This window comes from Nelumbo nucifera, chromosome 1, assembly GCF_055504915.1.
Source record: "Nelumbo nucifera cultivar China Antique chromosome 1, China Antique-T2T, whole genome shotgun sequence".
Classification (NCBI taxonomy): domain Eukaryota; kingdom Viridiplantae; phylum Streptophyta; class Magnoliopsida; order Proteales; family Nelumbonaceae; genus Nelumbo; species Nelumbo nucifera.
The window spans coordinates 84,562,439-84,583,259 of NC_142649.1; the positions used below are offsets into that span (position 1 = coordinate 84,562,439).

Below are 20,821 nucleotides of genomic sequence, written 5' to 3' on the forward strand. Positions count from 1 at the left end.
AAACTAACAAGTTCGGATGTAACTAGATAGAACCAACTAAATTGAAAAAATCTAAATTCTTACATCTGCTTAAGTAAAATAAAATAACTAGAACTTTAAAAGCTATGTTATAGAAAACACTAGACCTTGCTAATAATATAACTAGTAACATCTAAAATAAAATAAGAGATACTCCCTAAAAAGAAAGTAAATACGATTGATGCGATGACTAGTAACAAATATGGTATTCGATATCTTGCAGAGCTCTGCCCTAGAAATCATTCATGCTTGCATAGCCAACGTTCTACTTCCAGATTTCTAGCTTCGACTGAGCACCATCTCACTATGAGATTGAGATTCACCATCCCTCTCTCTCCTTGTTGATTGGGAATAGGACTTGGATTGGATTTCAGACAACCCTCAATTACAACTTGTGCTTGGTTTTAAGTATTTTGAATAGAATAAGCAAGTACAGAGTGTACAACCCAAAATTTTAAACAGGGAAATATGTTCCCCACATTCATAAATTGACCTTCTCCACCTAACTAGTAACCAGAGTGCAGCACCAAGCACCAAGTTACCAGCTTTATTTGTGCCAAGAGTGGTCATGTGGTCAATCTACATCTTTCTCTAGATTGCTAATTTACCATTAATTTGTTACTTATAGGCTAGGTAAAATAGTATATGAATGGTTTGGTATTTTCTATTTAGATATGCTGAAGAGATATAACTAGTGCTTGTCTTTTTTTTTTGGGGGGGGGGGATTCCCGATAGGTACCCTATACTTTAGGCTAAGTTCCAATTTAGTACTTGTACTTTAAAACGTGACAATCTAGTACCTACCATTAATGAGTCGTCAGTTATGTATATCACGTGACCTCATGTGCGATTTAAGACTTTTGAAAATACCAAAATTACCCTTGAAAATAACACACTGTTCATCATCTTCTTTCTCAAGAAAATGAAACAGAGCCCAATCCAAGTTCTCAACAGTCCAGTTTAGACTATCATTTCATGATGAAAATACAAGAACCAGGGCTCGCCGTTGGCCACCACCATGGCCAGCGGGAGGGGTGGTATTCTTAATTCGCCACCGTAGCTGCCACCATGGCCCACGTTGGCATGACTGAGTACTAGGTTTCAACTGCACTAACTGAACACTTAAAACTACTCAATCCACTCTATAGAGTACACAATGGCAGATTTGGATAATAGAAAGAGCATGATGTAGAAAGGGAAGCAGAAAGCGGCAGAGAGAGCCATATCTGATAAACGTTGGCATGACTGTTTAATAGAGGGTTCCAATGACAACCCACTTGACTTTGCAACTAACAAAAGCCTAGTACTCAATCTCTCTAGAATAGAATGATCAACTAAAACATTAGAGAGGACTACAGCAGAGACAGGGCAAATGAGCACTACTGCAATCATCATGAAACCTGGGGAATTGTAATGAAAGATCCTAACAGTTTCTCTCAAATCTCCAATGCACCCATGGAATGAAACTGATGATCTGAGCCAAGGCTCCTACGGAAACCAGTATTTGCTGATTCCAGCTCAATGCTCTACAAATGTGATACTTCAAAGCTTCCATTATTCAACAACTCTGAGTCAATTTTACAAGAATGCTCACCAGAGACCTCCATCTCCATCAATATCTTCAGAAACTCGACAGTTCTAGTTATATGATTGAAACGGTAATAGGAGACCAAATAATGTATCGGACTCTTAACAACAAATTTCCATTCCAAAATTCAAGTATAATCGTCTTTACTCTTTGAGTTCGAAACTAAATTTCAGCAAACAAGAACAAAAAATGAATGAGCTTTTCTTCATTAAAAATCCTTGACTGTAGCATGAAAAGAACTACAAACAAGGCCAACAAGCCAAAGTTTTCCAACAGCAAAACGTATACGAATCCAAATTCTACAGTTTCCTCTGTAAATCAAAGGGAAAATTTGTAGAGCTGAAGGTACCATTCCTTGAATTTACAAGGGGCAGGCTTTTCTTCTCTATTTTGGCCTCATCAGGACTACTTCTACCACCACAGGTACCATTCTTGGTATTATGATTGCTCCTGCTGTTACAACTCTTGTTTCTGTTCCGACGCTTTAGGACGTCTAACTCAATACCACAACTGGGGTTTTGGGCAAGGGTGGGTATGAAAATGGTTCTTCACTCTTGGCTTGTATTTGGTGGCATTGATGGAGTTGCTACTCGGCGAGTTGTGGCTTCTGCAACTGCTGCTTCTACTGCTTATGCTGGTGAAACCACAAGAAAAACTATGCTTCAAGGACTCTGACCTCAAACCGCAATGAATAAAATTCTGACTATCTTAACGGAACCCAGCCAACCCACTATCAGAGCTAACTGAGAGTCGTAAAGGTAGGATCTGGCCCTGAAAGAATACGTCGTCAGCTGCACACATTTCTGATTTTGTCAAAAGAGAGGCACCCCATGAACCTAACTCGAAGTCCTCTTCGGCTTCAAGAGCTTTAATTTCTTCACTTAATGCTTCTCTCTCTTGATTTCCATAGCCGGTAGATCAGAAAGCGACAAGGCTTCGACTTTATCCTGTTCTTCTGCTTTCATATATTTGAATTCTTATGCTTTGTGTTTGGTTTGGTTCGTGGAAAGTTGGGATCATTGTGCTTTATAAACAGAAGGTTGATAAAGAAAATTAGATGACACTTAAAGGGCATTTGTGTCTTTTTCCATGACACTTAATGATGAATTAATGCTGATAACGATAAGTGTTCCAGCAGTCCATGTACACCTTAGTTGTTAGGATATACTTTTATGTATTTCATGTCTATCTCTCTCCCTTGTTATCACATTATCATATCCTCTCTCCTTCTTATCATTTTTACAATTTGTTTTGTAATTGAACTCTAATTGTACTATTATAAATACAACCCTCACTCACCGTATTTGGTGTGAGAGTCTTTTTCAAAACCGGTGTACTTTGGTATGGTATCAAAGCAAAACCTCGGTCCAACCATGTCAAGTAGCAGCACCGCCACCACTACTCAAAATTTCAAAACCCAAAACCAAAATCCAGGGCTATCCAATGTAAACCTCACTCATCTCGTCACAGTGAATCTAGCTAGAAACAACTATCTACTTGGAACTCTCAAATCTTTCAAGCTCTCAAAGGGACCGGATTACTTGGATATGTAGATGGGTCAATCCCATGCCCAACCAAATATCTCACCGTCACCACCAATAGTGAAGAGTCAGGGACTAGTTCCAACAATATTCACAACCTAGCATTTACCACATGGGAAAAGCAGGATGCCCTCTTACTAAGTTGGCTTTTGTCAACATTAACAAAAGCTGTACTTGGCCAAGTAATTGGGTGCACCTCTTCAGCAATGCTATGGAAATCATTGGAAAAACACTTTGCCTCCAAATCATGGGTCCGAGTGATGCAACTGCCATTTGAGTTACAACATCTCAGAAAAGATACGCTATCTATGGCTGATTATCTCCAGAAAGCCAAATATTGACTGACAGCTTCGGTGTTGTTGGTTCTCCTATATCTGAATTTGATCTTAATCTTCAAATATTGATGGGTCTAGGACCTGACTATGAGGCATTTGTCACATCAGTAAGCACTCGTTCTGATGAATTGTCCACCGAGGAACTCAATGGAATGTTGTTAAATCATGAACACCGGAAGGAGTATTTTAAACTTGGATTCGAATCCGGTCCATTTAGTGCCAATACAACCTTTCGTGGGCCCAACAACAATAATAACAATAAGTCCTGTGTCTCCCCAAATCAGTCCTCTCAATATGGACGACCCAACCCTCCACGGGAACATGGTCAAGAAAATTATTCCAAAAAAGGGACCAATGGTCCTAATAATGGCCAACCATCAGGCCCATGTCAAATTTGCAAGCGCAAAAATCACACTGCAGTAAATTGCTACTTTCGTTATGCGAAGAATGGAGAAGGATCCAAATCATCCTATACAACATCCTCCAACTCCTCTACTGATCATTCTCTGTGGTATCCGGACTCCGGAGCTACAAATCATCTCATTGCCAATTAGAACAACTTAAAGCTACATTCCGAGTATACGGGCACTGATCAGATCAAAATGGGCAATGGGACAGGTTTGTCAATCCACCACACTGGTTCTACACTCATTCCCAACCCCACTCGTCCCTTGATTTTGAAAAATGTTCTTCATGTTCCTTTAATTACCAAAAATTTACTTTCAATTGGGCAATTTTGCCATGATAATGATGTCTTTTTTGAGTTTCATGCTAAAAAAACTTTTTTGTTGTAAAGGATTCCCAGTCCAAGAAGATTTTGCTCCACGGGTGGAATAAGAATGGTCTTTATCAGCTAGATCCAAGAGGACTTCCTCAACTCAGTTCTAATTTTGCTTTCATAGGGGAACGTTGCAGTGCTGACACGTGGCACTATAGGCTTGGGCATCCTAGCCCGCATATTGTGTGCCATGTCAGTTGCCTCTCTTTTCGAATAAATCCTTAGCCTTTTGTTCATCTTAACAATTGGGCAAGAATCATAAATTGCCTTTTGTTTCTAGAAAACATTCTTCTTCTGAACCTCTTTCATTTATGGGGACCAGCCCCGATTTCTTCTCATGGTTTTAAGTATTACATTTCATTTGTTGATGATTTTACTAAGTTCACTTTGCATATGAAATCTGATGCATTTGATGCTTTTGTTAATTTTAGAACTATGATTGAGAAACTTTTAAATTCATCCATCAAGGCTCTCCGAACTGATGATGGTGGAGAATTTCGTAGTTTTAAGCCCTTTCTTCTCCAACATGGAATTGTTCATAGGTTGACTTGTCCACACACATCTGCACAAAAATGGCACTGTTGAACGCCGTCACAGATCCATTGTTGACATGGGCCTCACACTTCTAGCCCACGCTTCTGTCCCTTTAACCTACTGGTGGGATGCCTTTGACACTGCTGCCTATCTTTTGAAGTTTGAACCGCTTACCCACAACCGTGTTAGGGTACCACTCACCATGGGAAGCCAGCCCTCTTTCACTCCAAACCTAATTTGTCATGGTTGAAAGTCTTCGGATGTGAATGTTTCCCATGTCTACGGGACTACAATAATCACAACTTTGCTTACCGCTCCAAATCATGTGTCTTTTCGGGGTATAGTAGAGCCCATCATGGTTACAAGTGCCTTCATATACCCTCTGGCCGCATTTTTATTTCCCGGCATGTCGTCTTCAATGAAGATGCTTTTCCTTTTTCTAAACAACCCTCTTGTCCAACTCCTACCAGAACCGATACCACTGAACCTTCTATTGGCCTCCCCCCTGTTCTTAACAGTCCCGTGCTGCCTCTAGACCCTCTCTCTCCCCATATCATGCCGGGCCCACGATCTCCCTCTCTCAGTCCAAGTGCTGTGAGCTCCCTTCCCACTACGGGCCCATCCCTCTCCAACCACCTTCCTGAATTCCTTAACCAAGAACCACTGACAAAACCAGCCCCCATATCTTTTCCACTAGGCCCACCGGGCCCATCCAACCAAGCATTGCACATGCCTCCTCCTAATGGGCCCACCACCTCAACTTTAATAACTTCAATGAGCCCACCTCACGTTGATCACACTTTTCTTTCTCCTACTCCCTCCCAGCCCATTCCCATACCTCCTCATCAGTCCACTCACCCCATGGTGACTTGTTCCAAAAATGGCATTTTCAAGCCCAAGGTCTTCTCTACTAGTCGTCACCCCCTCCCTGACCTCACCTCTGAGCCCTCTTGCCTCTCCAAAGCTCTCTCTAACCCCAATTGGAAATCTGCCATGACTGAACAGTATGCAGCGCTCTTGCGCAATCATACTTAGGACTTGGTTCCCCCACCCCCCAATTCCAACATTGTCAGGTGTAAATGGGTTTTTCGTGTAAAACAAAATCCCGATGGTAGCATCTCCCAGTTTAAGGCCCGTCTCACTGAAAAGGGATTTACACAACAAGAGGGCGTAGACTACACTATGACCTTCAGTCCAGTAATTAAGCCCGTCACCATTCGCCTCATTTTGTCCCATGGATAGTCTTTACACCAACTAGACATTCAGAATGCCTTTTTGAATGGGGAAATCTCTGAGACCATTTACATGGCTTAGCCGTCGGGGTTCTGTGACCCCACCAAGCCCGATCACATTTGCTTACTATGCAAATCGCTTTATTGGCTCAAGAAAGCCCCCCACGCTTGGTATAAAAAATTAAGTACTTTTCTTCTTAATGATGGCTTCTCTTGCTCCAAAGCTAATACTTCACTGCTTATTAAGCACACACCTCACTTTTCTCTTCTTTTTCTCATTTATGTTGATGATATTATAGTGACAAGTTCCAGTCCAGCTACTATCTTCTCTCTCATCACTCGAATGGGCTCAGCCTTTGTTGTTCAGGACATGGGCCACTGCACTTTTTCCTTGCTGTTGAAGCAATTTGCCAACCCACACGACTATTTCTTTCCCAACAACGCTATACTGTTGACCTTCTGTAGCGTCTCCACCTTGAGGATGTGAAGCCCGCCCCTACTCCCATGAGCGCTTCTTGCAAATTGTCCAAACATTCAGGTGACTAGACCTGGCAATTGGGTTGGGTGGGTCAGGTTTGGGTTGGGTCAAGGTACTTCGGGTTGATTTCGGGTCAGATTGGGTTATCAAATGCTAGGCCCTAACCCTAAATGTTCGGGTTAGGGTTGATCCATGGGTCAATTGGGGTCATCCCAAAAAATAATTGAAATTAAAAAAAAAAAAGAATTACATGAAAAATGTCAAAATTAAAAGAATTAACCTTAAAATTCCAAATATAAAATAAAAAACTTGAACATTTAACAATTTAAAGAGAACAATAAAAAGCAAAGACTAAATAGAAAAAATTAAAGAGTGGAAACTTCTAACAATGCATAAATAATCCAATTAGACTTGACAATCGGGTCAGCGGGTTTCAGGTCAGGTCATTTTCACATTCGAGTAGTGAAATATGAGACCCTAACCCTGTTTTTTCGGGTTGAATTGGATCGGGTTCGTGGGTTGGATCAACTTTTTGCCAGGTTTACAGGTGACCCACTTCCAAATCCTGCTGAGTACAGAAGTACAGTTGGTGCTCTTCAATATCTCTCTTTCACCAGGCCTGATATAGCCTTTTGTGTTAACAAAGCTTGCCATTTCATCAGTGCACCCACTACTGAACATTGGCAAGCCGTCAAGCGCATCTTGCGCTACCTCAAGGATACCATTCATTTTGGTCTTTGTATTACACTGTCTCACTCTCCTCATCTTCATGCTTTTACAGATGCTGACTAGGCCGGTTGCCCGGATGATTGCAAATCCCAAGGTTGCTACTGCATTTTCTTTGGCAATAACCTCATCTCATGGTCATCCAAAAAGCAACCCATTGTCTCGCGCTCCAACACTGAAGCCGAGTACCAAAGTGTTGCTGTTGCCACTACCGAATTGTTGTGGATTCAATTCCTTCTCAAAGAACTTGCCATTCCCTCAACCAGCACCCCGATCCTTTGGTGTGACAACCTTGGTGCTACGTACCTCTCCGCTAACCCAGTCCTCCATGCCCGTACCAAGCATGTTGGGATCAATGTTCATTTTGTTCGTGTTCAAGTCTCCAAAAAGCTACTTCATGTCTAGTTTCTCTCCTCGCATAATCAACTTGCTGACATAATGACAAAACCCCTTGGCACCCCTCGCTTTACTTCGCTTCGACACAAGCTGAACGTGTCTTCTCCCACGTCCACCTTGAGGGGGGTGATAATGATAAGTCTTCCAGCAGTCCACATACACCTTAGTTGTTAGGATATATTTTATGTATTTCATGTTTATTTCTCTCCCTTGTTATCACATTATCATATCCTCTCTCCTTATTATCATTTCTACAATTTGTTTTGTAATTGAACTCTAATTGTACTATTATAAATACAGCCCCCACTCACCGTATTAGGTGTGAGAGTCTTTTTCAAAACCTGTGTATTTTGGTAAACGCCAAGTACTAAATCGTCGTAAATTGAAAGTTCGAATACTAGATTGGCACATTTTAAAATTTGGGCACTAAATTGGCACTTGGCCTAAAGTACAAGATACCTATCAGGAATTTTCCCTTTTTTATTGCAGATATATATATATATATATATATATATATATATATATATAGTGTTTGAAAACATTGTCAATGGCGTAAAAAAAAAAACACCCATTAATGGGGCTATTTATGCCAATATATTAAATAATTGCTGACATGGATCATGTCCGAGTAGTGACGTTTTAGTGCAGTTTTGTCAAAGAGTAGAGAGAATGATGACGTATACTATGTCTGTTGGGTTTTTATCATACAGGTTTTAGGGGGTTTTCTTTTGTGAGGGTGTGTGTGTGGGGGTGGGGGGCTTGAAATCATTTTGCTAGGGAGCAATTTCTATTTTACCCCTCATGGTAACGTGGCATTCCCAAAAATGTTCTCAAACAGCTTTGCTGTCGGGTGTTGGCCCCAACAGCCAAAGTTTGGAATCACACTCTTTACTTTGCCTTCTGAAAGCCTCCATTAATAATCTTCTTTGCTTCAATTTCTCATCTATTTCTGCTCCAACTTTTTAAAATTCTTCCCTTGTTATTAGGATTTTGTAAATGAAACTGCTGGTGAGCTACAAGTAGAGCCATCTCTGATCATTGAAAACCATTAAAATGGAAATATTTTTGCATATTTGCGAGCACATAAATTAGGAATTAACAAGTTCAAGTGGTTAATGTTGTCACAAAGCTATTGGCTGGATGCAATTGAGTGTCTAATGACAATGGAATTTGGGCTTGGCCTACCAAAAAAAGAAAACCTTTTATGTTAAAAATTGGAAAATGCTATAATCATAGTTTCTCTTGATACAAGATGAAAAGGCCATTACCCGATCTGGGGTCTTGGGAGGAATGGACTAGATATAGATATGGTTCTAATTTCTGGCATTTTTTCGTACAAAGTGGCCACTCTTAGACTCAAACCGGCATTTCACGCTTGGCAGATGACAGCTGGTTTACCCTTTTGATACAACAAATAGAATTATTACATTCTCATAAACTTCAAAGAGAGTGATTCTTCAGTGGTAAGTGGCAACAAGAGAAACACAAATTGCAGTATCATTTACCTAAAAATTAACATGAATCTATCTTTACAGAATCTTTTACTACATTGAATTTGATTATCTAAAACTTATTCTAGATGAACTTATTCTATAGTTTAATTTATTTCTTTTTTCTGCCCAAGAGACCGTTAATCAGGCAAGACAAGTTAGACTTTGATGTTCTATAATCAGACATATATATACTTGATCAGTGCATGCAATTTTGAGTTTTGGACTCTGAATTGCTTTGCAGTAGTTTATATACTAGATATATAAGAAAGCAAATAAGCGTTTAGAAACAAGAAAAGCAACATGGAAATGCAGAGCAACTAACCATGCAGTCTCATGGTACACCTTCCTTGATAATATGTACTATTCACATTTTCCTTCCCATGCATACACCTCCCTTCATAGATTCTGACCAAAAGATGAATGCTTTATAAACAAAAGCATAGTGAAACATTATTTTTTCAGTCAACAGAAGATGATGGCAAACTAGAAATGGTTTGTACTCCACGTGACAGGAAATTGATCAAAAAAGAAAAAAAAAAGAAAAGAAAAGAACATGGTTCTTCACAAGTTGGAGGATCTTGATTAAATCATATTTTCTTTTCAGCACCATCAAGGTCTAAACCAGAAGATTGACTCTTCCTCCATTTTCATGTCTCCTTCCATCTCATGCAGTTTTCATTTGCTGCAAAATAATTCATAATATGCATTAGACGTATGGACTTCATCTAGGAAAATCCAATATAGGCATTTCTAGAAAATCAGACATTTATTAAGGCCATGCAATCACAAGGCTTATCTTGGATGGGTCACTGCACTAAAAAAGTGGAAGACTGAGGCCAGGAGGGAAGATGGTTTATAGTCTCAGGATCAATGGGCATGTATATTAACATCTGTTGATAGAGATAGTAGACAGATTGTCTTCTGGATTGTAATTAAAGAAACTATGATAGGAGAAAAAGATATTTATCTATCTGAATTGATATTATTTATTTTTGCTTTTCAAAGAAACACTGCTTAGTTGATAATATGCATATGAATATATTTTTCCAGGCAACTCACTCGTTTCTCTTCTTCCATCTTGGCCTTGATGTATGAGTAGATTGCCACTCCAGCTATTGCAATGGAAGTTCCAATGCCTGTTTGTGTTGAAATCTTGTTACCTGCGTGCAGAAAAATGTTAGAAGTATTGTTTTTGTATGTGAAGATAAACTAAATATCTAATAAAGAAGTTAAAAAATTAGGAACATAAAAAGCCGGTTGTTAGAAATTTCTCACCAAAGATCAAGATCGAGAAGCCAATCACGAAGACACGCTTCAACACATTGCCAACTGCATGAGTAAGAGGTGCCACTCTCTCTAGGGTATTTGTTGCCAGCTGAGATCAAGAAGCAAATTTAAATCACAATCATCATCATTTGCAACTAACAACTACTACATTTTGTACCATATCTTATTTAAAATTAGAGGAATAAAAGGGTAGTAAGTTACTTGACAGTTATAGACAAATTACCTGATTGTATAGGTGGTAGAACAAGCCCACCCAAAAGAGATCTGAGATAAACTTCGTGAGACCAACTTTAGCAATTGCATCACTAAATCCATACTTCATCAGTTGAGGTCCCTCAATCTGTGAAAACAGAAATGAAGTAGATATAAAAGGGGAGAGAGATTTGATTAAAAAGTCCGCTTTGCAAGGTTGAACTCTTCATGGATTTCAAGGTGGACTTAAGTTCTACTCACAAAGATTGCTGGTGGAATACAGACAAAAAGAGCAATGATGGAAATGTAGGCATAGACATTGGTACTATCCATGTCAGTCTGCAAGTACAGGAGCAACTATCAGAGAATTTCTAAAGAGAAGCTTGACTTATTCATAAAGAAAATGAATTTGGAAAACAAACCATGGCTTTCTTTGAATATATGCTCCTGTAAGTGAAAGAGATGTTAGAAATCATAGCACTAACGAATCCCGTCCAGTTGAACGACAACTCAGTCAATGATGCCATCGACACACCTGAACAGTGATTTAGTTTTCAAAAAAAATTGATGCGGAAGAAGGGGGTCATATAATACATGTAAAATTTGTTCCAAGAACAGTCTAAACCATAACCATGAATCTGTTTCTAGTTTGTTTTATGTAGTCCATTTTCAGTACATTAGTTCACATTGAAGTCAAGGAAGCAAACATAAAATGACCAATTAACATGACAACTAAGCGTATATATCCTAGATATACTGGAACCAGTGGTTAACTTCTTCATTAAGATATGCTCTGGTATTCATGTAACAACAAAGATGCCCATACTACATTAGGTAAGAGGGATAACTTACCAATAACAACAGGAGCTAGTGATAGCCAAAGTGACAGTGGTATCGACTGTCCAAGTATGAATTGAGAAGCAGCTGCATTGAAGAAAGGCTCCAGAGCTGATCCGAAATGAAAAAGAAGATCAGAGGAGAAACAGGGCAGTGAGTATCTTGTCTCTGTATATGTTCGAGAAACTGACAAGAAAATAAAACTGGGATACATATATTGTACCTTTGATTGTATGGGTAAAAGAGACAGCAACTGCAGCAAAAGATACATTACTAGTGACATGGCCTAGGGCATGGCAAACTGCAACGGGGATGAGCAACTTCAGGAGGTTTGAGTCGATAGGCTACAGAAAATGGCATTACACAAATCAACTCAGAACGAATAATACAATAACCATAACATGACACAGTGACATTATAAGGTCTCCGCCCATATACAGCCATGTATGAACGTATGGTAGATTAGCATTGTAAGCATGACAAGATACAGGACATGAAAACGTTAAATATAATGTATAAAACACTTATTAAAAATCAACTAACCCAGTATTTTGATGACTGAACTTTTTGATCAATCAGCCTCCCTCCTTTTCCTTTTCTAAACAGTGAGTGATCCATGTTTTTTTATTGCAGATTGTTATTGATCAAATGACAACTAAATCATGTGATAATCAAATTGAATGGCCTTGATCTATATACATTCTACGATTTGTTTGTAAAGTATGATCCATTTATATTGTCTATATATGCCTAACTAACAATGATATAAGCAACATGTCAGATTATCAGAATTGACTCTTCGGATCAATCAGTATCAGTACCTTTTCTTTTACCAATCAATACAAAATAGGGAAATAAGGATTCCGCCTTATGGATTATGATGTTAAATTCAAACGAGAGTTAAGCGTTAACGAATGGTGACAAGAGGAAAGTTCACTTACAGCACGCTTAGGGAGACCCACAGCCCAGCTCACCAAACAGTAAACGACTCCAACAAGCAAATGAACCACCGATACAAAACTGCTCACCCCAGAAAACAATCAGATTAATTCACCACAGTTACGGTTACGCTAAGTTGCGCTGAATAACCAGAATACAAAAAGAAGAATGATAGAGAAGAGGCTAGAATCTTACTAAGGATAAGGGAAGTAGTTGTAGATCTTCTTGTTGATTATGTTGAATATTACGTTCAAAAAATACCTGTAAATACAGAAAAACTAAGAGCTCTGTGTTCGTGACTATGTTCAGTACTCCAAGGCGCGATTTAGAGAATGCAGTTCATTTACCACATGAAGAAGAAGAACCCAGTAACCAGAGCCGGATATTTATCCGCAAATCCAACCGGAGCGACTTTGCCTTCGCTGAAAGAGGAAACAGACAATGGGTCATAGAACTAGTCAGATTTCTTATACATTCCGGCAGCCAAGTCGAAACGGAGGAAAAGGACCTCACCCGGCGGAGTCACCTTCAGCCGGAGACGAGGCGGCTGCGAGACAGGGCTTCAGAATATCCCGTTTCGCAGCCGGAACTCGAGATGCAGCCGGTGACATCTGTAGGACCAAATTGGGTCGGAGCTGTCTACCCCAGATGAGGTTTCCACCATCAGCAACGGCTCCGAAGGTCCTCGTAGGGACGAAGAAAGCATTATCCCTCGTAGGTTTTCTCAACTGAGTGAGGCCCGAAATGGAGGTGGTGCCGGACAGAACTCTGGACTCCATTCTATCTCTTTGTCTTCGAAAACAGAGAGAAAGAGAGGAGACGAGCAATAATTTTGTTTGCAAATATCCACCTCTTATTATACTGCATCAGGGAGTGAGGGAGGTACTCACACAAATTTGGTGGCTCTCAGGAATTCGGAATCAGTACACACAAAATTGTGCTTAAACCGTGCTCACAGACTTTCTCAACCGTGCATTGGGAACATCTCTCTATAAATAAAAAAAATGCGTAGAGATATCCCAAATACAGGGCTGTAATTATTGTGAGAATGTTGTGAAAACAAATTTTGTGAGGACTGAATCGGGTCTCGACTCTCAGACGAGAAGCCCGATGTATCGGTCTCGAAAGGTTGTCCACTCTGGATTGAGATGCGCCGTAACGAGTCCACCCCAGAAAAAGCATGTGGACATGGTATCACGGACTGTGGTCAGACAATCTAAGGCAGAGAATGCCGGGGACAGTATACAATGGTAGTTGGAGAGATACCAGAGTGTGAAAGTTTATTACTGGCGTGGCTCTCATTGAGCCAGCTATTTGGAAAAGAGATCGGATTCAGTGATTGCAAGACCAAGTTCACACAGTTTTCATAGCCTTTTTACAGCCCTACATTGGGAATATCTCAGTACTTGTATATTTTTTTTAATGGTGAGATATTTCTAATGCAAAGCTGTCGCAAGGAACTAACTGTACGAACGGATTCGTACAGTATGAGCAACGATCTTGAGAAGTTGAGAGTACCAAATCCGATTTGTTTGGGAAGCACTGTAGAAGGAGACGATATGAGAGGGAGTGCTTAAGCATTTCCTTATCCTCAAGGAAAGGTGTAAGAGAGCGCACTTGTCTTTGTCCAATCGTCGCCTCCCTCTCCTCTTCTTTCCTTTCAACAACTCTTATCTCTCTCCATCTCTCTCTTATAACCTCTTTTTAACGACTTTATCTCTCTCTCTCTCTAACTTGTGGTCACGAGGGTAACGGGGAAAAGGAAAATGGCTGATATTTCAGTCGTGGTGAAATGCATTTGGGAGCAATGAGCCGAGGAGGCACATCTAGTGGGCCTTGGCATTGGGTTTCAAGCTAGGCCCAACTTGTTATTTGGAGTAACAACTACCCATGCCCACATGTCCATATTACACATTAGGTTGAACCACCATTAAAGGGGTCCCACAAGGAGATGCCTGGGCTAAAACTAGGGTTTTCTTTTTCTGTTCTGGACAAATTGTTACCAGGCCCGGTTGAGCCGGCTATAGAGTTGCCAAAATGAACCATTGTTAATTCCGTAGATCAATTTGGAACGTCGTTGGACATTTTATAGGAGTTTTGAGCCAAGATCATAGTAGCTACATAACTTTAAAGGTTTTAGCTGTCCTTTCTTCTTCTTCTTCTTCGCTTTATCCAGATTGCCTCTGGAAGTTCTAGTTCCTTCCTGCAGTAGGTTCTTCCGTTTCTCAATACCTTTTCTGTCCTCATCTTCTTCATGGATAATATCAACGCTTTGAACGAAGCATTCCAACATATGCTTCAGGGTAATGGAAATCCTCTATCCCTCCAAACACTGAAGAGAACTGGCAACTTTCCCTTATCTGTTGTCTGTTCCCCCGACTTACGGACCAGTTTGATGAGGTGGTCCAAGGGCTGTATGAGTTATGGAATCTAGATTCTAGTTGTCTGTTACTTACTCCTTTTCACCGGGGTCATTTTCGTCTTAATTTTTGGTACACGGATGATTTCGATAGAGTAAGAAACAACAGACCTTGGACTCTTAATGGGCAATGGGTCCTGATGCAACCGTGGGTGCCAAGGCGTCCCCAATATGCTTGGAATCTTCAAGAAGTTGAACTCAGATTCATGACCTTCATTTTGAAACTCTTTCAGTAGAAGTCGGTAGACCTCTCTTTAAACGTCTAGGTCATATTCGTCTTATCTCGGTAGTCCAGAACTACATCCGAGCAAAGGTCACCCCGTCTGTGATGCAACCTCTGAAGATAGGTTTCTTTGTCAATGTCAACAACTGGATTACCTATCGGTATGAAGACTTACCCTGGACGTGTTAGGTCATCTCTTTCGTCGTTATTCTCAACCTCTCCCTCAAACTGCGTGTAGATTGTTTGATCAGTTTTTTAGTAGGCGTTTAATGAATCTACCAGGGCCTTGGCTTTGGGCTGAGCATGCTATGAGACACTTCTGGAAACGTCCCTCTTTTAGTAATTTTGTGAATCTCCCAGCTCATTCTCCGCAGGTTTCAGATAATCTTAATGCAGAAGCAAACCCGAATCCACCTCCCTCAAACCAATAGCATACTCCTATTCAAACTACTAATACCTCGATTTCTCCAAGTCTTATGATTCCATCTTCTTTGACCGCTCCTCTAAGGGTTTCTCCTAGTACCTTTAATTTAGTTGCAAACACGCAACATCTGCTAAACCGACTTTTGGATGACATGCCTAGGCCCTCCTCTTCTTCCTGAGGCAAAAGGCCTAGGTTGGATCTAATCGCCAATCTTGAGATAGATCACTCCTCTCCTAACCTCCCTATTTACGACAGGCCTGAGTCTTCAGGAATATCTCTAGAAGAGCATATTGTCCCTATTGATCTTATAGGCAATAGAGAGTTTGATAGGGACTCAGAGGATCATTATACGGTAAGATTTTGGTCTTTTTTCTTCGCATCTTACTTTATTTATCCATGGGCGAAGGTGGCTGGCCCTTATCAGCCCCACCAGTATCGATGTTAATTTTAAGTTGGAGCTATCGTGGGGTTGGGCCCCAAGGCAGTTTAAGGTCTTAGGGATTTTGTCCATAGAATTAATCCAGATTTTTTATTCCTTTGTGAGACAAAAATCCCTAACAATAAAATTAATAGTTTATCTTTGATGTTACGTTATCTTAATTGTGTCACTATCACCCCTGAAGGGAGAGTCAGCGGTTTAGCAGTATTTTGGAAAGTGGGCATTGCAGTGTCAGTTGTGTTGTCTGTAGCTAGGTATGTCTTTCTTGAAATACATTCCAATTCAATTTCTTGGTTAGTAGGTTTTCTTTATGGACCTTCTGTGAAACATCATCAAAATTCCTTTTGGAGAAATTTAAATAATTAGTTACAGTGAATTTCTATTCCCTTCTTATTAATAGGATATTTTAATGAGGCTGCCTTGTTTGATGCTTTAGAACCCTCCTCCTCTATCCACAACTCTAATTTGGCTTATAGGCAATATAGAAATCTAATTCTTGATCTTAACCTGCTAGAATTAAACATCCAAGGTGGTGGGATTTCCTGGTCCAATAAACGAAGTAAGGGTCATGTTCAACGAACTTTAGATCAAGTAGTAGTTTCTCTTGAGTGGCTTGATCTTTTTTCTGAATGCATGCCTCTCTCTAGGAACTAAATGGGGCTCTAATCATCATCCCCTCATTTTAAATTTAGATCCCCCAATTCAGAACCTTACTAAACTTTTTTAGGTTTTTTGAAATGTGGTTATCAGATAACTCTTGTCAACAAGTTATTGAAGAAAGTTAGAAGTTCCACTCTAATGGCTATGTAGCTTACGGATTAACCAAAAAGCTAGATAATTTGAAGAAGGATTTAATTGGATGGATGAAGAAAACCTTTGTGGAACCTAGAGACAAACTAAAATGTTTGGAAGATCAAATCTTACAAGTAGAACAATCGAAGTCCTTCCAAAATCTTCATGGCCTGTACTTGGATTATGAGAAGGCTAATTGGCAATTGGAAAGTTACTGGAGACAAAACTCTTGGAAAACTTGGCTATAACTAAGAGATAGAAATACAAATTTCTTTCATAAGAGCACTCTTTGTAAAAGAAAAAGGAATATCATTGAGGGTATCAAAAGATGATCAGAATAACTGGAAAACCTCGTATAAAGAAATAGCTAACACTTTTCTAGATTATTTTAATTCCCTCTATACTACCCAAGAGCCTGACGAGTTGGAAGAGCTATCTCATATAATAACCCCTATAGTCTTTGAAGTAGGGTTGGGTCGGTTTATTGAAATTTATCCAACCGACCCAACCTGGTCGGGTTACTTGAAATTGAAACCGAAACCGACCCTGTGTTAAGCAAAACCGACATAGTCGGTTTCAGCTCTAAGTTCAACCATGGTAATAAATTGGTAGATTGGGTGTCAGAGAAGTAGCTAGCAACATCGTCCAGCAAGGAAAGCACATAAATTAAGAGAAAACAGACCAATAACTTTGTGAAGCAGGAACACCCCCAATGTTCCTGTGTAGTGCAAGTTTGGGTTGTCAGTTTGAGAATTTATTCTCGCTAGAAATGAAGACGACAAAAAGAAGACAAATTGATAAGCATCTGGGATTAGAGATTAGTTTCACCAAGAAAACTGAAATCATGAATTTCAAACATTATATCAACTTGTATGCACTGCACAAAGGATTATGAACAACTAAACAAAGTATACAATAACATGCTTCTTTAGCTAAGTTCAGTTTCTGCACGCAATACAATTTAAATTCAGTAACTTATAAACAACAGCACATGAGTTCCCAATCTTGGGCCTCTGTCCGGTACAAGCAGAGGATGAGTAGACTGGGTGTATGGATAAGATCTGCTCCAAGAAGAGTGAAAAATGGACGTCAGACCAGCTCAGTTGTTAGCTAGACCAAGACAACATTAAGATCCCAAGCACACCATTATATCACAAGCAGTACTGGAAAATTCAAGTGAGAAGAAGTCAAAGTGAGAACCATAGAAAGACAACTCCATTGCAGCAAAACCCACCATTATAAACATCAATGGGAAATAGTTGCCTATCCAAGAATTCCAAAGTAGTAAAACTTTCCAACAGGAAATTCTGACAAGCTCTGTGATCAGTTTTGCTCCTGTACAAAAAGGACATAGAAGGAAATTTATTTGACCTCCCAATAGAGTTAGTGGTGACTTAGTTGCTGTTCAAGAGTCCAAGACAAATCTGAATTCAATTCAAGTAAAGAATAAATTCTTCATGTAAAAACAAGTGTCAAGTAAGATTTAAAAACAGTCATAAATTGAACATCATTTCAGCCATCTCCTATGATAAAATTTAAATGAAAAATTAATCACAAAAGTTGTTCATTAATCACTAATCCAAAGTTGCTTGCAACCATTCAAAAACTAGGTGGCCTAATGGGCTTTGGAACTTCATGTTTGAAGAAGAAATGCTGCCATGCTAATGGCTCAACCGTCAAGAAACAAACAAGAAAAGTTTGTTTTAGATTGTCACATTACTTGGAAAATGAACTTTTAAATTGTAGAAAAAATAATTACACTTGTAAAGATTATTAAGTCTTACCAAAACACCAATCATCATCACTTAATTACACTTATTCCTTTGTTCCTGAGAATTCTAAAACAAAGAAACAAATATTAATATGTAATCCAAAAAATTACATAAGTTATAAATAATATCATGAAGTAAAGTTTATTCACAAGATAACAAATATTACCTAATGCAATTTCTTCATATTTTTCCACTTCATCCATAGCTTCTCGAACATCAATTGGGATTGGTTTGGACCATAACCAATCTTGGCCGCATATAAGAGCCTCCACCATTTTTGGAAATAGTGAACTCCTAAATGGATCAAGTAAACGCCCACTTGTGTTGAATGCCGATTCAGAATATACTGTAGAAATTGGTAGGGCCAAGGCATCTCTTGCTATTTGAGAAAGTATATGATACTTTTGAAAATTCATTTCCACCAAATCAAAATGTCAAATGAATCACTTGGCTTTTCACAACTCTCTAACAAATACCTTGCAACCTCAGATTCACTTTCTAAGTGTTTTGCAAATTGAGATGCTAAGAATCTTCATGTATCCTCTTCATTATCATCAAAATCCATCTCATTAGAAGCTTTACTTGAACTTGATGCTTCATGTCCAGCATTAAAATTTGAATTGCATTCATGATCATGATAACGGTAATATAAACGATTAAGAGTTTCCTCTACTCTCTTAGTCATCTCTCTAGCCCTCAAACTATCATATATTTGACCAAAACAAAATTTCACATATTTTAATTTGTAACAAGGATCCAAAACAATGGTAACATATAACAAGAAATTCAGATTTTCAAGGTTCTCCCAATATTTATCAAATTTCTGTTTCATGCGCTCTGCTATAGAACTCAAGAGACTGTCTCCACTTCTAGACAAACGAACCAACCTACTTTGCAATGCCACAAGTGTATGAAAAGATGCATTCGATGTGACATAAAGAGACCCCAAAAACCGCAATGTTACATTATAGAAAAGCTTTAGAAACTTCACAAAACATCTGGCGTTGTCCCAATCATCATAATTAGGAGGCCCAACATGCTTATTCCCTCTCCCTTTTCCTCTTCTATTCCCACCTCCACTCTCCTCATTTTCATCCTCATCACCACCTTCAAAGTATAAGAGATATCTTGGGTCATCGTCACCTAGCCGGTCAAAAGCTCTTTCAAAATTTTCAGCAACTTCCAACATCAAATAGGTAGAATTCCACATAGTCTCAACATCAAGGCATACAAGATTCTTATTTTCTATTTTCTCCTTCTCAACACACCTTTTGAAAGTTTGAAACCTAGATGGAGATGATCTCACATATCTTACTGCATTTTGTATTTTGAGAATAGACTCATGTAAGTCTTCCAATCCTTTTTTCACTATCAAATTCACAACATGAGCAAAACATCTTAAATGCATGAATTCATGTTCTAAGATGGTGCCTTTCCAATCCCTAGTTCTTCATTTTAAATATCTAATTGCATCATCATTAGAATTTGCATTATCAACAGTAATTGAAAAAATTCCATCAATGCCCCATTCTAGCAATCAATCCTCGATAATCTTACCGATTGTTTATCCCTTGTGATTAGGAACTTAAAGTTTAAAATTTTTTTGTTCAAATTCTATTCACTATCAATCAAATGTGTTGTCAAGCACATATAATTTAAATTTTGGATTGATGACCAAGTATCAGTGGTAAGACATATACGTTAAGTTTTTATCACTTTTTGCTATTTCATCTTCTCCTCAAGAAAAATTCATGCAATCTCTAGAAACTGTGATACGGTTCATCAATCCTAAAAGGCAATTCATCAGTGGTTCTTAAATCCTTCCCCCTCCACAATCCTAAAAGGCAATTCATCAATTATAACCATTTTAGCAAGCTCCTTTCTAGCTTCCTTAACACTTAAAGTCACTGCTTTTAGCTTACCAATAGTGAGACCATATTCTCCTCCTTCATTTTTAGGCTCAAAAGATAATATCTTTTGCCTTTTATCAACCCTATAGGGATATTTCATGCATTGTTGTTGCAAATGACTCCACTTGTTACTAGTGCCATGATTTTTTGTGTCACATGCGTAGTCTTTACCACAATAGTTACATTCAGCCCTAGGTTCATCCTTACCCTCCATTTTAGTGAAATGGTCCCAAATTTCTGATTTTAATCTAGAACCTTGCCTTTTGTTTTGCTTAGTGGGTTATGTCCTAGTAATTTTACGAGGAGCAGGGGGATTTTTTACCCGATTTGCAGCCTCAGAATCCTGTTGCTTTGAGCCCATTGCTACTGGATCTTCAACTTCATCAACCCCATGCACATTTTCATTTATTTTAGGATCCATTTGAAAACAAAATACCATTATAAATTTATAATGATTATTGAGTTTCT

The 20,821-nt window shown here is 39.0% G+C and overlaps 2 protein-coding genes across 2 annotated transcripts; both read right to left on the minus strand.

Moving 5' to 3' along the window:
• Nucleotides 1-9,426: 9,426 nt before the first annotated feature.
• On the minus strand, nucleotides 9,427-13,519 carry APE2 (Glucose-6-phosphate/phosphate translocator-like protein). The gene is made up of 12 exons (XM_010262031.3): nucleotides 12,888-13,519; nucleotides 12,722-12,796; nucleotides 12,570-12,635; nucleotides 12,377-12,455; nucleotides 11,659-11,779; nucleotides 11,451-11,546; nucleotides 11,021-11,133; nucleotides 10,860-10,937; nucleotides 10,630-10,746; nucleotides 10,395-10,494; nucleotides 10,179-10,279; nucleotides 9,427-9,801 (listed from the first exon to the last, which is right to left on the minus strand). The coding sequence occupies exons 1-12, from the start codon at nucleotides 13,151-13,153 to the stop codon at nucleotides 9,784-9,786; spliced, it is 1,230 nt and encodes a 409-aa protein (XP_010260333.1). The 5' UTR covers nucleotides 13,154-13,519; the 3' UTR covers nucleotides 9,427-9,783.
• A 6,727-nt stretch (nucleotides 13,520-20,246) lies between these two features.
• On the minus strand, nucleotides 20,247-20,567 carry LOC104599611 (uncharacterized). The gene has a single exon (XM_010262224.1). It carries the CDS (start codon nucleotides 20,565-20,567, stop codon nucleotides 20,247-20,249), a length of 321 nt encoding a protein of 106 aa, XP_010260526.1.
• Between the last annotated feature and the right edge of the window lie 254 nt (nucleotides 20,568-20,821).

What these genes read in the sequence shown, in the direction of transcription:
- APE2 (XM_010262031.3), bottom strand. Translation starts at nt 13,153, where the DNA reads ATGGAGTCCAGAGTTCTGTCCGGCACCACCTCCATTTCGGGCCTCACT. An exon ending in TGGGTCTCCCTAAGCGTGCT is followed by an intron (nt 11,780 to 12,376) that starts GTAAGTGAACTT and finishes CATTTTCTGTAG; the next exon opens with CCTATCGACTCAAACCTCCT. An exon ending in ACTAGCTCCTGTTGTTATTG is followed by an intron (nt 11,134 to 11,450) that starts GTAAGTTATCCC and finishes ATCACTGTTCAG; the next exon opens with GTGTGTCGATGGCATCATTG.
- LOC104599611 (XM_010262224.1), bottom strand. Translation starts at nt 20,567, where the DNA reads ATGGAGGGTAAGGATGAACCTAGGGCTGAATGTAACTATTGTGGTAAA.